At 53.3% G+C, this 13,129-nt stretch overlaps 1 protein-coding gene across 1 annotated transcript in view; it reads right to left on the bottom strand.

Moving 5' to 3' along the window:
* The window catches only part of CORO2B (coronin 2B), a 147,362-nt gene extending 135,187 nt beyond the window's left edge, over nucleotides 1–12,175 (bottom strand). The window contains exon 1 of the mRNA XM_055536823.1: nucleotides 11,759–12,175. Within this exon, the coding sequence (XP_055392798.1) occupies nucleotides 11,759–11,773 (15 nt within the window). The 5' untranslated portion in view covers nucleotides 11,774–12,175. The remainder of the gene's footprint in view (nucleotides 1–11,758) is intronic.
* Between the last annotated feature and the right edge of the window lie 954 nt (nucleotides 12,176–13,129).

The raw sequence follows: 13,129 nt of genomic DNA, 5'->3' as shown, positions 1-13,129 counted from the left end.
GTGCCAGGAGGGCCGGCTTCCAGGAGGGAGAGTGGGGTTCTCGCTCCGCTGTGCAGGCAAAGGTGGCAGCCTGGCATGAAGGACACATGGGCCACCAGATCTGGGTAATTACAGCCCCACAGCCCAACAGCAAGAGCCTCAGAAGTCGCTCCTTCTGCCACGGCCATGAGTCGGCCCTGGGGCCAGCCATTTCTGGTTGGTTACTTGAGAAGCCAAGCTTTTCCATTCAGGCGCCCCTTGCAAGCTAGGCTAAGTTCGCAAAGTCTCCTTTCTGGAATTTTCCCCCATGCCCACTTTTCAATCAGTCCTTGGCCTGATTTCTAGTAGAAGCCTAGAAAAACCCAGTGTACTGAAGCTCATCCAACCTGAGCCTGCAACTAATTGGAGGGAGCCCTAGATCTGGCTCAGGCACTTGTGCCCCTTTGGGTAAACCTTCTGGGGCCTCAATTTTCTCCTCTGTAATGGAGGAATCCATTACATCTCTTTAGATTTCCTTCCAGCTCTAGCAGTGTGTGGATCTCTAGGAGTAAAGATTTAGTCCAGCAGCAACAACCAGGGAACTGTCTAGGATTGTTTCAAATTCTGCCCAATCTTGTACCTTTACACAAGGTACCCCAAAGTCTATATCACACCTTTTCTAATGTGCATAGATAGCCCTGGGATGAGCACTGTGAAAGGTACTAAAAAGAATCAAGTGTAATCTCTGGTTTCAGCAAGCTCACAATTGAGTCAAGGTTCATCTTCCTAAACCAATCAGCAAACGACATAGCATGTTAAGCTTTTATTTGCGTCTGGTGCAGTGGAGACTGGGTGCTACAGGAGCTCCTGGGACAGAGAAATGAACGTGGTTTAGACCCTGGAGGCTCAGACGGTAAAGAATCTGCCTGCAATGTAGGAAGCCCGGGTTCGATCCCTGGGCCAGGAAGATCCCCTGGAGAAGGAAATGGCAACCCACTCTAGTCTTCTTCCCTGGGAAACTCCATGCACAGACCTGGCAGGCTACATTTCACGGGGTCGCTAAGAGTTGGACACGACTGAGCGACTAACGCTTGCACTTATAGACCCTGAAAAGGCCAGTTTAACAGGACAACTCAGGTCCTGAAAGAGACTCAATGCACAACAATTTTAGTGTGTCCTCTGATATAATAATGACTAAGGCAGGAAGGTAGACCCCTGAGCTTTAGAGGACAGATCTGTGATAATAAAAAGTTATCAGATGGTCCTTCAGATATACAGATATACAGAAATCCCCTTTCCCAGAATTCCAAATTTATTAGAATCCCAAATTTCCCCAAGCATTCCTGCAAACTGATCTTTCACCTGAAAGTCGGCAGGGCAGGCAGCAACAGTATTATCTTCCTTAAGTTAAAGGGAAAAAACCCCAGGAACTAAATCCTTTTGTCCCCACCCACCAACACTTTGGTTTTTAGCTGTTCCATGTCTTAGAAACTCTGCCAGATCATAAAGCTGTTAGTTCTGAAATCACACTTAAGGTGCTTAAACTGTCTGGCGTAAATGCTTCATGCTACTAGAACATACTCCTTTCCCTAAACCCAGAAGAAAAGCATCCTGAGCCACAAGGAAATAAGGATGCGCCTAGAGCCAAGGTCAAGGTCACATGCCACTGGGGTTGGGATAGGGTCTCTCTGCCCAGAGACCCAGGCAGGACTGTGTTCTGGGACCCATCCTCCCCTGCCTTCCACAGGGAGCTCAGACCTGCGGGGAGCCAGGATGATACAGATCAAGGTACGGATGCTTTATTTGGCTTACTTTTCAAATGAAAGCAGGACATCCAATTTTTACAGCCAGATTATTTGTCCCGAGCATATCAAAACAGCCAAAAAAGACAGAACAGGAAGAGAGAAAAACAACTTTTTATCTGTACCCAACAAGCCTGATGAAGTGAAAACAGAGGCCGTTTGGAAGATATGAACTTGGCTCTTTCACACCAGCAGAGTATGAATCAATTGTTTTAAAACTATATTTATTTTTATTTATTTATTCGGCTGAGCTAGGTCTTAGTTGTGGCATGTGTGATCTTCACTGTGGCATGCGGGACCTCTGGTTGCAGCATATGGGATCTAGTTTCCTGACCAGGGATTGAACCCAAGCCCCCTGAACTGGGAGCACAGAGTCTTAGCCACTGGACCAGCAGGGAAGTCCTTGAATCAATTCTGAAGCCAGGACAGCAGGGGAGAAGTGGGTTATCTATTGGAAGGAACTGCCAAACTCTGAAGGCCATGAAATGCTGGTAATGCAGGGGACGGGAGAGAGATCGTATCAGACACAAAACAAAAAACCCCATACATGACATCTATGAGAGCCTCACTTACACATTACAGCATCCTAGTAAGGCTGAGTCCTAATTCCATTTTCAAAGATGAGAAAATAGAGGCTCGAAGATGTTGAGGGACTGGTCCAAGGTCACACAGTAAAGAAAGGAGGCAAGAGCAAGCCTGGGTCTTCTGCCTTCAGGCCCCTGCTCTGGCCCCATGTTTTGGGGTCATTCCAGCCTGATTGAGGGGTAAAACAGAAGCCTAGGAGGCAGGCTCAACCCTTCCCAGCTTTGGGACCCTAGTAAATTACCTCCCCGCCCTCTGCGGGCCTGTTTCTGCTACTATAGAAATGGAAATGATAATAGCACAGCGCTCAGAGATAATCAGGAAGATTAAATGAATAAATACATATGAAACACTTTTTATGTGCCTGGGACATAAACTAAGCACCCTAGAAGGGTTAGCTACTTCTGTTGTTTATTTCACTGTCAGTTCCTTGAAAGCAGGGACTTACCAACTGGTGAAAGGCTAGGAACAGCCTAATAATAAATTCATATTTATTGAGATTAGGAGTCATTCTCATATTCCTAGAAAGTGTGAAGTTCATGGAGGCAGAGGCCTGGACCAGATGACCTCAGATGGCTTGGGAGTTAAACCCTGAGCATGGGGGCTCCTTCCCAGGGTTTAGTGTGAGCACCACCCAGAGGCAGCCTCCCCATATTCCCATCTCTGGGCAGCCAGAGCCTCCTACCTTGTCACCATCTGTCTCACTCGGGGCGAGTTTAAGCCTGTGGAGAATGTCACCTTCTCCGAGCTCGGGCAGGGCAAAAACCAAAATGCAGACACTCAATAGACTTTGAACATTAAAAGTTCTGGATCTGTCCCTACAGATTTACTTTAAAGACCAATGCCCAACAGATGATTAGAAAGATTTAAAGAACAAAAGTGGTCATGATCAGGCCCAGTAAAAATGTAAGGTGGAAATTTTTCTGCCAGAGCAAAGTTTCCTTTTGAAAAAATAAATGACCCCTCCCCAGAGCTGCCTGCTAGCCAGGAGGGGCACTGCCCTCCCTTAGGGGGCCTGGGGAGGCCCTGGGAGGGCAGCAGAGGGCTGGGCAATTGCACATGGCACTTCCACACCCCTCAGGTCAGTTTAAGAAGTTGCCCAGGGAGGGACTTCCCTGGCAGTCCACTGACTAGGGCTCTGTGCTTCCCATGCAGGGGGCACGAGTTCACTCCCTGGTCCCCTGCAAGCCATGTGGTGCAGGAAAAATAGAAAAACGAAGTGGGATAAAGCATCTTCAAGCCGCAGGGAGGAAGAAGGAGAGTACCAAGGTCAGGAAGCCCGAGTCTCCATTCCGCCCAATGGGTGACCTTTTGCAGCATATTTAGCCTCTCTGTGCCCGTTTCCTCATCTGTAAAGTGGAAATAATGACAGTGATCTAGACCATGAAGTCTCTCTGATGGTTAAATGAGCTGGGCTGAGCCCTCACCCATGCCTGGCATGCAGGAAGCGACCCTGAAGAGCTGTTTTTGACTTCAGGCATCTGCCGGTTATCTCTCCCCCGCTCCCCATGTATGTCACCTGCTACCTCCTACTCAGCCTACATGATTCAGCTAACAGCCCCTCCTGAGCCCCCTAACTAGGCAGGCCCACTGTTACTATTCCCAGAGTTCCCTGCTCATTTCATAACACTCCAGGACACTCATTGTCAGCATTTGTTTAATTTTCTGTCTGCCTGACGTTAATAGCTGACAACAACTGCCAGGCATGTGGTAAATGCTTCACACAGATCAGCTCTTTTAATCTTTATAATAATCCTTTTAAGTACTACTATTATCAATCCCAATTAATGGATGGGGAAGCAGATGTTCAGAGAGGTTAGGCAACTTGCCCAAGAACACACAGCAAGTAAATAAAACAGTGCCATCTGTCTGACTCTAAAGCTGGCACTCGTAGGCACCCTCTGGGCATCAAAAGCCATCTCAAGAGAAGGCTGCTTCTGGTAAGGGCTGCAGGCCTGAATCACAGACCGGTGTTCCCTACGCAAAGCTGCTGCTGCTAAGTCGTTTCAGTCGTGTCTGACTCTGTGCGACCCCATAGACGGCAGCCCACCAGGCTCTCCCGTCCCTAGGATTCTCCAGGCAAGAACACTGGAGTGGGTTGCCATTTCCTTCTCCAGTGAATGAAAGTGAAAAGTGAAAGTGAAGTCGCTCAGTCGTGTCCGACTCCTAGCGACCCCATGGACTGCAGCCCACCAGGCTCCTCCGTCCATGGGATTTTCCAGGCAAGAGTACTGGAGTGGGATGCCATTGCTTTCTCCGCTACGCAAAGCTAGTTTCACAGAACTGGAGAACGCTCTGCCTCCATTTTGCCACTGGGCTGGCTGCCCTACCAATAAGCAGCCGTATCCAATGCCAGTCACCACATCCAGATGTCCTTCTTATCCAGCAGCCTTCCCCTAATCAAGCGCATGGTTCCCAGCTCCCGCAAAGGCCACAGGGAAATCTAAGCATGACACACCCACGAGTGACATGCTCAAGGCAAGCACACCTCCATGGCAGGGCCACAGACATACAGACAGGAGCCCTATGCTTTGGGGGTAGAAGGTACAGACCATGATGGAGCCCCAGCAGGAGAGGCCTAGAAGTTATAGGAATGTGTGCTCTGGAGCAAGACAGCCCAGGTGCAGATCCCTGCTCCCCTACCCACTAAACCTGCAATCTTGAACAATTCAATTATTCTCAATGAACCTCAATTTCCTCATCTGAAAAATGGGATCATCCAATAATAGACTCAATCTCATGGGGCACAGAGTAAATGCAATCATGCCTGCCCAAAGCCTGATTAATAACTTATTCTTGTCATGATGGTCATTGTGTCTTCACATGTTATGGACCATTATGTGATTGGATCGAGCAGGTTCTAGCTTAAAGTCAGAAGATCCGGGTGTGCATCCCGGCTCTGACCCACATAAGCTCTGTGACTTAGGGTGTGGTCTCTTTTCTCATAGACTCTGTTTATTCATCTGTAAATAGGGGGAAGCCTCCCACCATGGGACGGGCAAAGCAATGCACAGAAGTAACCCATGCTTGTATTCTGTAAACAGGACCGCTCTGAGGAAACCTGGGCACCTCCCATCACTGTGTTAATTAATTGGAAGGAGGGTGCCAGCCAGAAACCAATTACCAAGTCCCTCCAGGGGCCTGTGCAGGGGGCAGGGAGGAAGGAGAAGGGGAGAGCGGTGACAGCCCCTCCCCTGCCCCCCCACCCGCCACCCTACTTGTGTCTCCTTCGCAGCTGGTCCCACACTCCAGGCCCACAAAGGAGAGGCTCATTCTAAACAGCGTCTTTTCATGTGGAAACCACCGGATTTGCATCTGTCCTTCCCTGGCCAGGCCTGCCCCGTGCCAGCTGCTCTGAACTTCCCAGGCTGCAGGCAGCTCGGGCTGGGGCCCGTGGGGTCCACAGGCAGGGAAAGGAAGGGAACTGAACGAGCTGAGCAGGAGGAGAGGGAAGGAGAGGGGGTTGGGCACAGAGGGAATTTGCACATTCCCTCATCTCCTGGACACCAGACAAATTCTGTGGCCGGCACATCCAAATCAGAATCTGGGCCGCCCCGGTGCCAGGAGCCAGCGGCGGCTGAGGCCATGTCTGCTCCAGGCTGGCCAACCTGGGAGAGAAGTGGAAAAACTCACTCCATGGCTGGGCTGCCAGGGCCTGACGCTGCCAGGCCGCTGGTCCGGCCAGCATCCACACACGCAAACCAACCAAGCCCATGTTGTTGCTGACTCCACAGCCTTGGCCGGCTGTGGGGTGATTCTGGGGGCCCTGGGGAGCCTCACACCCTGCCCTGATGCCTCTGGGTGCTGCCATGGGTGCCAAGGCGGCAACACCCTCAGCCATGAGAAAACAGGGTCTCTGGGCACACTCAGGAAGAGAGTAACTCAGCAGAGCTTTTCTAGAGAGAGAGGGAGAGACGGCAAGGAAGGGAAGAGCCTGCATTTACTAAGCAAGCACTAAGGGCAGGCAGTCAAGACCCAGCTTGTGTCCATCGGACCTTGACGCTCCTAACCCGGGTCTCTATGATACCTCCTTCACACCCATCTCTTCAAAGGTCCTGGACAGCAGGGGCTGCAGCTATATATTCTCTGAGCCCAGTGCCTAACAGGGCTTGGCCCAGAGCAGGAGCTCAGAGGGCTAGACGAATGAGTAAATGTTACCTAGACTCCTTCTGCGTGAGGATGCCAGTGATCTGCAACAAGAATTGCAAGGAAGGAGGCAGTATAGTGAGAGTGTGAGATGTACAGAAGGCAGAATCCCTGCCCCATCCCACCCCAAGAGTCTGGGAGCTGCGTCATACTGGTGAAATGGGGCAGGACCCTATGGTGTTTGCCCCTCATGTCCTCTGCCTGCCTTTTGTCTGTGGAAAAACGTCAAAGAATAAGTCTAACCAGAGAAGTGAGAATATGCAGAAACAAAGGAAAACAGCCAAAGGAAACCAAATAATAATAGTTTTGATATTAAGCACAGCCAAGGACCTGTAGTTCCTTCTCAGGAGCTATCGATAATAATCTGAGCCACAGCCTGTGAATCGTCTTATGGATACTGGAACTCCCACCAGGTAGAGAAGTTAACTACGTGATGACCACCCTGCAGCCGGGGCATAAGCTGCCACAATTTCAAAACCGGCCTCAAGGAAATGCGAACAAACTGACCCTGGAACTGAAGACTAACTGTACTTAAAACAATCAAGATGACGCTGGTCAAACCACCAATGGCTAATTTCAAGATGACTATCAGAGCTGACTGTGCTGTTTCTATAAGCAGCCCCCTCCTTCGGCCTATAAAAGCTCTACCCCACTGGGTGCTGGGGATGGGGCAAGTCGGCCTTTGGACAGGCATTCACCCTATCCACCCACCCCCACCCCACCCAGTTGCCAGCATCCAAAATAAAGCAAACTTTCCTTTCCACCAACCTGGCCTCTTTAATGGCTGTTGAGCAGTAAGCAGCCGGATCCCACTTTCAGTTACACCGGTACCTCTCAGCCTTTTAACTGAGGTTCTCTCATCTCTTCTCGCAGTAAGAGTCAGACAGGAAAAAGGTGCTGGGAAGTGGGACACTGGGGCTCCAGCATCCTACATGGACTGGATGTGGGTCAGTGAGTTGAAGCAGAAGGGCTTGTAATCCCCTCTCCCCCATCCTGACCCTGGGCTCCCTTCACCTGGACCCAAAAAAGGGAGAGGCTGTCCAGCAGAAGGGGGCAGTGCAATGGGGGAAAAACACCCACCCCCACTAGGGCGGCCTGAAGTCCCCCTCACTGGGCAGCTGGGCAGAAAGAGCACTGACCAGGAGTCAGAAGAACCCAAGTTTCAGCTCTCTAATGTCATACTTGCTGAGTGACTTTAAGGAAATCACGGTTCTGCTCCGTGGGCCCAGGATCCTTCATTTGTCAAGGGAGAGAACGCGATGATTTAACTGCTCGTATATTCTGTTCTCCTATAAGGCTCTCTACAGGGGCCTAGAGACATGTTGTTGGTGCTGTTCAGTTGCTAAGTCGTTTCTGACTCTTTGCGACCCCATGGACTGCAGCGCACCAGGCTTCCCTGTCCTTCACTATCTCCTGGAGTTTGCTCACTCATTTCCACTGAGTTGGTGATGCTATCCAACCACCTCATCCTCTGTCACCCCCTTCTCCTTCGGCCTTCAATCTTTCCCAGCAGAAGCCAGGGACTCCAACCAGTGAGCTGAGCTCTGTGAGGGTGGGACAGGAGAGGGAAGGCAAACCTGCAGGCCTAGGGGCCAGAGTGCAGCTGACAATCCTGCTCGTGGACTTGGAATCTGCCGCTCAGCACTGGCATCCAGGGTCCTCTCTTTGCCCACATTCCTTCTCCTAAGTCGTTCTGAGGGACGGTAGGCATTCCTGCCGCTCAGGGCACTTTGTTCTTGGGCCACTGGGTCCCTGAGCCAGCCTAGGGAACTTGGAAAGCACTAAGCTCAGTGGCACCTAACTTAACAAGGCACCTGGGAACAAGGCCGCCTAGCCACTGTAAGTCACCACCTTCCTTACCCAGAGCCCCAGCTCTGGTCACATCACAGATGAACCCCGGGAAAGCACTCCAAAGGACCTCTGAGCAATGAGAAGGCGGTTGTAGAGGCCAACATAGAGCTCAAAGACTTTTCTTATAGCCCATTGACTCAAACTCTACACACAATTCTAACATATTTTGTTCTGTTTTTCCAGCCAAGGGCAGTCTAGAAACAGATATTTAGAAGCAGAGAAGGACTGCTATATGCTAAGTCAGGTATATGACTGAAATGGAACAGGGACAGAAAAATGCTAAAAATCAGGCACAAGGACTCAAAGAATAAAATCATCTGGAATGAAACTGTCTTGTTCCTAGGAGGGCAGCCTTCACTGTCACCCCTGACCTGCCCTATGGAAGGATACTGGACCAGAACCAGGAGGAGGCTGGGCCTTGACCTCCTGTGGACATCTGCGGCCGGGAAAACTGCATCTGGTCCTTCCCTCTGCTTTCTCTTCTTTTTTTCTTCCTTTCTTTTCCTTAGTACATAAAGAAACTAAGACAGCTTACTAAAATACACACCATAAAATATAGTTTAAAACATCATACCCAGGAAAAAAATGTCATCTGGCTAGACGGTCACAATCCAAAATCTGCAGGGCTCTGTGTGTCTAGTGTGTTAGAGCAGGAGCCCTTCCAGAAAACCCTCAGGCTTTATATGCAACCTCACCTGCTGTGCCCCACAAAGAAGGGGGAATGGGGTAAGTATCAGAGGGTGGGTGGCAAATGGAAAACAGAGGCCCCTTCCCCTAAGGAAGTGCTACTGAAGATCTGGCAACGGGCCATCATGTTTCCTTGTCTCTACTTTCCTATCATCTCCTACAGTCCACACCAAACCCTGGCCTTGAGGATCTGCCCTCCAGGGATCTGACACAAGAGCTCCAAGCAAGGGTCCAAGAAGCTGGGCTTACCCAAAGTGGTGATTCTTTGCGTAAAGGCAGCAGGAGCTGGGGTCTCACCCTCTAATCCATTCCCTCCTCTGCCTACCACCCCCAGCTTGTAAGTGTGATCCCACCTCCCAGACTCCCTTTAGGGTTCTTGGCATCTGTCTTGTAACCAGACCAACTTCAGAGAACAAAGAGCCTCCTGGTCTCCATCAGAGCTGACTTCTTGCCAGAGCTGAAGTTGTCCCAAATCCCTGCAGAAGGTGGAACCAATTCTGCATTTCACAGATGAGAAAACAGAGGCCTAGAGATGGAAGTGACTGGTCCAAGTCACACAGCCTGTTAGTGACTTATTTAGGAGCAGAGGCCAGGCCTTGAGACTCCCGGAACACTCTGGTTCCTTCCCAAACTCAGAGAGGAGCCTTTACCAACAGGCTTTGGGCCCACCCCTGCCCCCTGCCCCCCAGGCCCCTCCCCTGCAGGCCTCTTGCTCCTCCCTACTGGAAAACCAGCAGTCTATGAAGGGCTAGCAAGGGAAGAGCAGATAGGGTTAAGGTGGGGATTTTATTTAATCCTCTGAGCCAGCTTAAACTGATGCCACATTTGTTAGAAGAGCCAGACACAGAGGGATTTGATGGGGGATGGTGGGGGAAGGGGGCACATTAGTGAATAATCACTGGATACCAAGAGGCCAGGGCTGCCAATGAGTTGAAAAGACAGGTACTCACCTTCGTGGACTCCCCACCCCAGGGCCCAGGTCTCCAAGTAGTGGCCCTCTACCACGGGAATCATCCAGTCTCCAAGGTGCAGGGTAATGGAAAGATCACAGGCTAGAGACTGAAACAGGCCTGAGGGCAAATCCCAGCTCAGCTACTTACTCACTGTGTGACCTCAGGCAAGTTACTCTACCTCTCTGAGCCTCAGTTTCTTCCTCCATTAAAGGGGGCCTGAACACACCTTCCTTGCAGGTCTCCTGGGAGGGCTGCCTGAGCTCACATACATAAAGAGACACAGGGGAGACACTGAATCAAATCTCAGGGCTACTATTACAAATCTCTCTCTCATCCTTTATCTCTCATCCAGGCCCATCCATTACTCTTTTACTCTAACCTGCTTACCTCTTTGACATTAACACTGTTAATGACAGTAATCCTTCCCAGCTAAATAGCATTTGTATCATTTCAAAACACTAAGCGTACTGCCCTCTGTGGGTTGCAGCAGCCCTGCCAGCCGCAGCCAGAGCTAAGGTACCCCCTCAGCCCCCAAGTTCATCTTCCCACAATGTTTCCAAGTTCCAGTTCTGGAATTGAGCCCAAAGACCCTGATTGAACATGCTGTCTTATAGCAGATCTTGGGGGGCATCAGATGGAGCTAGACCCACTTCTCCCATTGCTTCCAGGCTGACCCACCATCTGGTCTGCTGCTCTGACCACAAACAAGCTGCCCTTCCCACTTTGACCTCCAACTCTCTAATTATGAGAGCCAGGTGGGCAGCTGGTGGAGTCTGGCCTTGGGTACATGGCTCACCAAACCCAAGAGCAAGACCAGGCTGTGATCTCCTTACCCTGACTGAGCTCTCTGAAAAGTGTGGGTTCACACCCTTGATCTTACTGGTTCTTAATTGCTGGTCACCAACCCCAGCGTTCATATTATCTTTCCTATGCTCACACTCCAGGAGGAAACTGAGGGCAAAGCAGGAGGGCCCAGCCAAGGTCACCCAGGGGGTCGGGACAGAGCTGGGGAGTGAATGGCAGATCTCCTAAACCCTGGGCACTTTCCACTATCCAGATCTGCTTTCCACTTAACTCTTTCTTTCCCACAGCAAGGAAGCTCCCAAAATGTCTCCTCGGCCCCGAAGATGAGGTCCAAGAACTCTCCCCCAACATGGGAGCTGCCAGAATGAGCGCCGCCCCTCCTTACCCCGCCACAGCTCTTCCCCATATCTTCAAGTTGGCCACTCCAGAATCTTTCCCATCCCTGGTAGCAACTCCCGGGATTGGGGAGCGCCCACAGACTGCTTTTGGAGTCAGGCCCGAGTTCCTGGGATGGGCAGCAGAGGCCGGCAGGTGGGGTGGGCTTTCACCTCTGCGGGCCTCCTCAGAGCGGCAAGTCCATTCCCACACCCACTGCCCAGCGTCGGTCCGTGCAGCGACACTCCCCGCGGTGCGCTCCAACGGGGAGGAGGGGGGACACCACTGAGCTGCCCGACACTGTTCTTCTGGGGTTAAAAATGCAGCATCCTAAACAAGGGTTAAAAATGCAGTCCTGGAGTTGAGCCGGCGAGAGGGATCCTGCCCAAACGACAGTTCCTGCCAAAGCGGCATCCTCCCACTTCCCTCCGCAGTCCTGGGGGCCGAGGGGCTCGAGCGACTGCGGGAGCAAGAGAGACACACCTTCCGAACCCAGCGCCACCCTCCCCTCGCACGCCCACATCCCCGCGCCCCCCGCAGCCCAGGCCGGGGGCTTCCAGCGCCAGAGGGTCCCGGGCGCGGCGGGCCAGGGGCGCCTACCTTTGTGACAGTCATGCAGAAACTCCGGGGCGGTACGGGGCCGCGGGCGCGGCGTGCGGGGGCGGCGGCCGGGGTCCGCCCGGGGGCTCCCGGCGGCGTCAGGAAGGGGGTCCGGAGCGGCTCCGCGCGCTCCCCGCGCCCCGCGGGAGGCTCAGCCGAGCCTGGGGGCCGCGCTCCGGGCGGGCAGCGAGCAGGGACCGCTCGTCAGCGCTCGCCCGCCGCTCGTCGCTGATGTCAGCCCCGAATGTGCATTTATAATAGATGAGCCTCCTTCGCCGCAGGAAGGCGAGGCAGGAAGAAAGGGAGCGAGGGAGAGGGCCCGGGCTGGGGGGCGGGGGGAGGAAGAGGGGCCGGGAACTCGCTACAAAGGAGGAGGCGGAAGGAGGAGGAAACGCACGCCTGCCCGCCAGCCGCCGTGCCCCGCGCCTCCGGGATCGGTTGCGGCCGCAGGGCACAGCGGCTCGCCAAGCCCGGGGCCGGCGCCCAGGCCCCGCGGCCTTAACCCCTTCAGGCCCGCGGCCGCCTGGCGGCCGGGCGAGCTGGGTCCTGGCACCTGCCAGCTAGGGCGGGGGATGGGCGGCGACCCGGGCTCTGCGTGCCCCGTTGGCCCCGGGCCGCTGGCGAAGTCACACGCTAGATGGCCGAGGCGCCGCGCGGGCCGAAACGACCGCCAGGCTCGCCCCCTGGAGAGTCGGCCGGCGGGCTGGGAGGGCCGAGCGGCGGGCCGAGAGGGGCGTGGCAGCCGCCCGCCGGGACTCAGCCTGAACCCCCTGCCTCTCGCAGACCCCTGCACCGAGGGGCGCAGGATGAGGCGGCCCAGCACCCGTTTCAGTCTCGTTCCCGCAGCGAGAAGGTGGCCCAGGGGGGCTCGTAGCCAATTTTACAGAGGAGGAAACTGAGGGTCAGGATCGGAAGTGACTGAGACAACTGGCGTGTAGCCGGGCTGGCATTTCTCTGGGAGCCCGCTCTTTCCACGTCGCCGCGAGCTCTGAGCTCTGTACCGAAGCCCGGGTTATAAAAGCTGCGTTCTAGAGACAGGACGAGCCCTGCCCCAGGTGTGCCCGTACGACCCTCGGGCTTAGCGCTGCTCTGGGGGAACACAGGTGCGTCCTCGGTGGTGAACTAATCCTGACCTGGGTCCCTCCCACCATACTCTGGAGCTGCTTCAGGGACTTGAGGTACAACCACCTGAAGGTGTCCCCGCGAGTCTTCTGAAAGGAGTCCTCCTCCTGAGCACCGGAGCAGAACCGGTTTCGGCAGATCCCGAACTACTGAAACTGAGGAGGGGAGGGGTTAGCGGAGATGGAGGCGGACGGATCTGCCACGCATCACAACCTCCCCCTACGCCCGGAAGTGTTAGTTTTCTGCTCC

Source organism: Bubalus kerabau, chromosome 10 (genome assembly GCF_029407905.1).
Source record: "Bubalus kerabau isolate K-KA32 ecotype Philippines breed swamp buffalo chromosome 10, PCC_UOA_SB_1v2, whole genome shotgun sequence".
Lineage (NCBI taxonomy): Eukaryota > Metazoa > Chordata > Mammalia > Artiodactyla > Bovidae > Bubalus > Bubalus kerabau.
The sequence above is the reverse complement of the archived record's forward strand: the minus strand, read 5'-3'. Positions and strand labels throughout refer to the sequence as shown.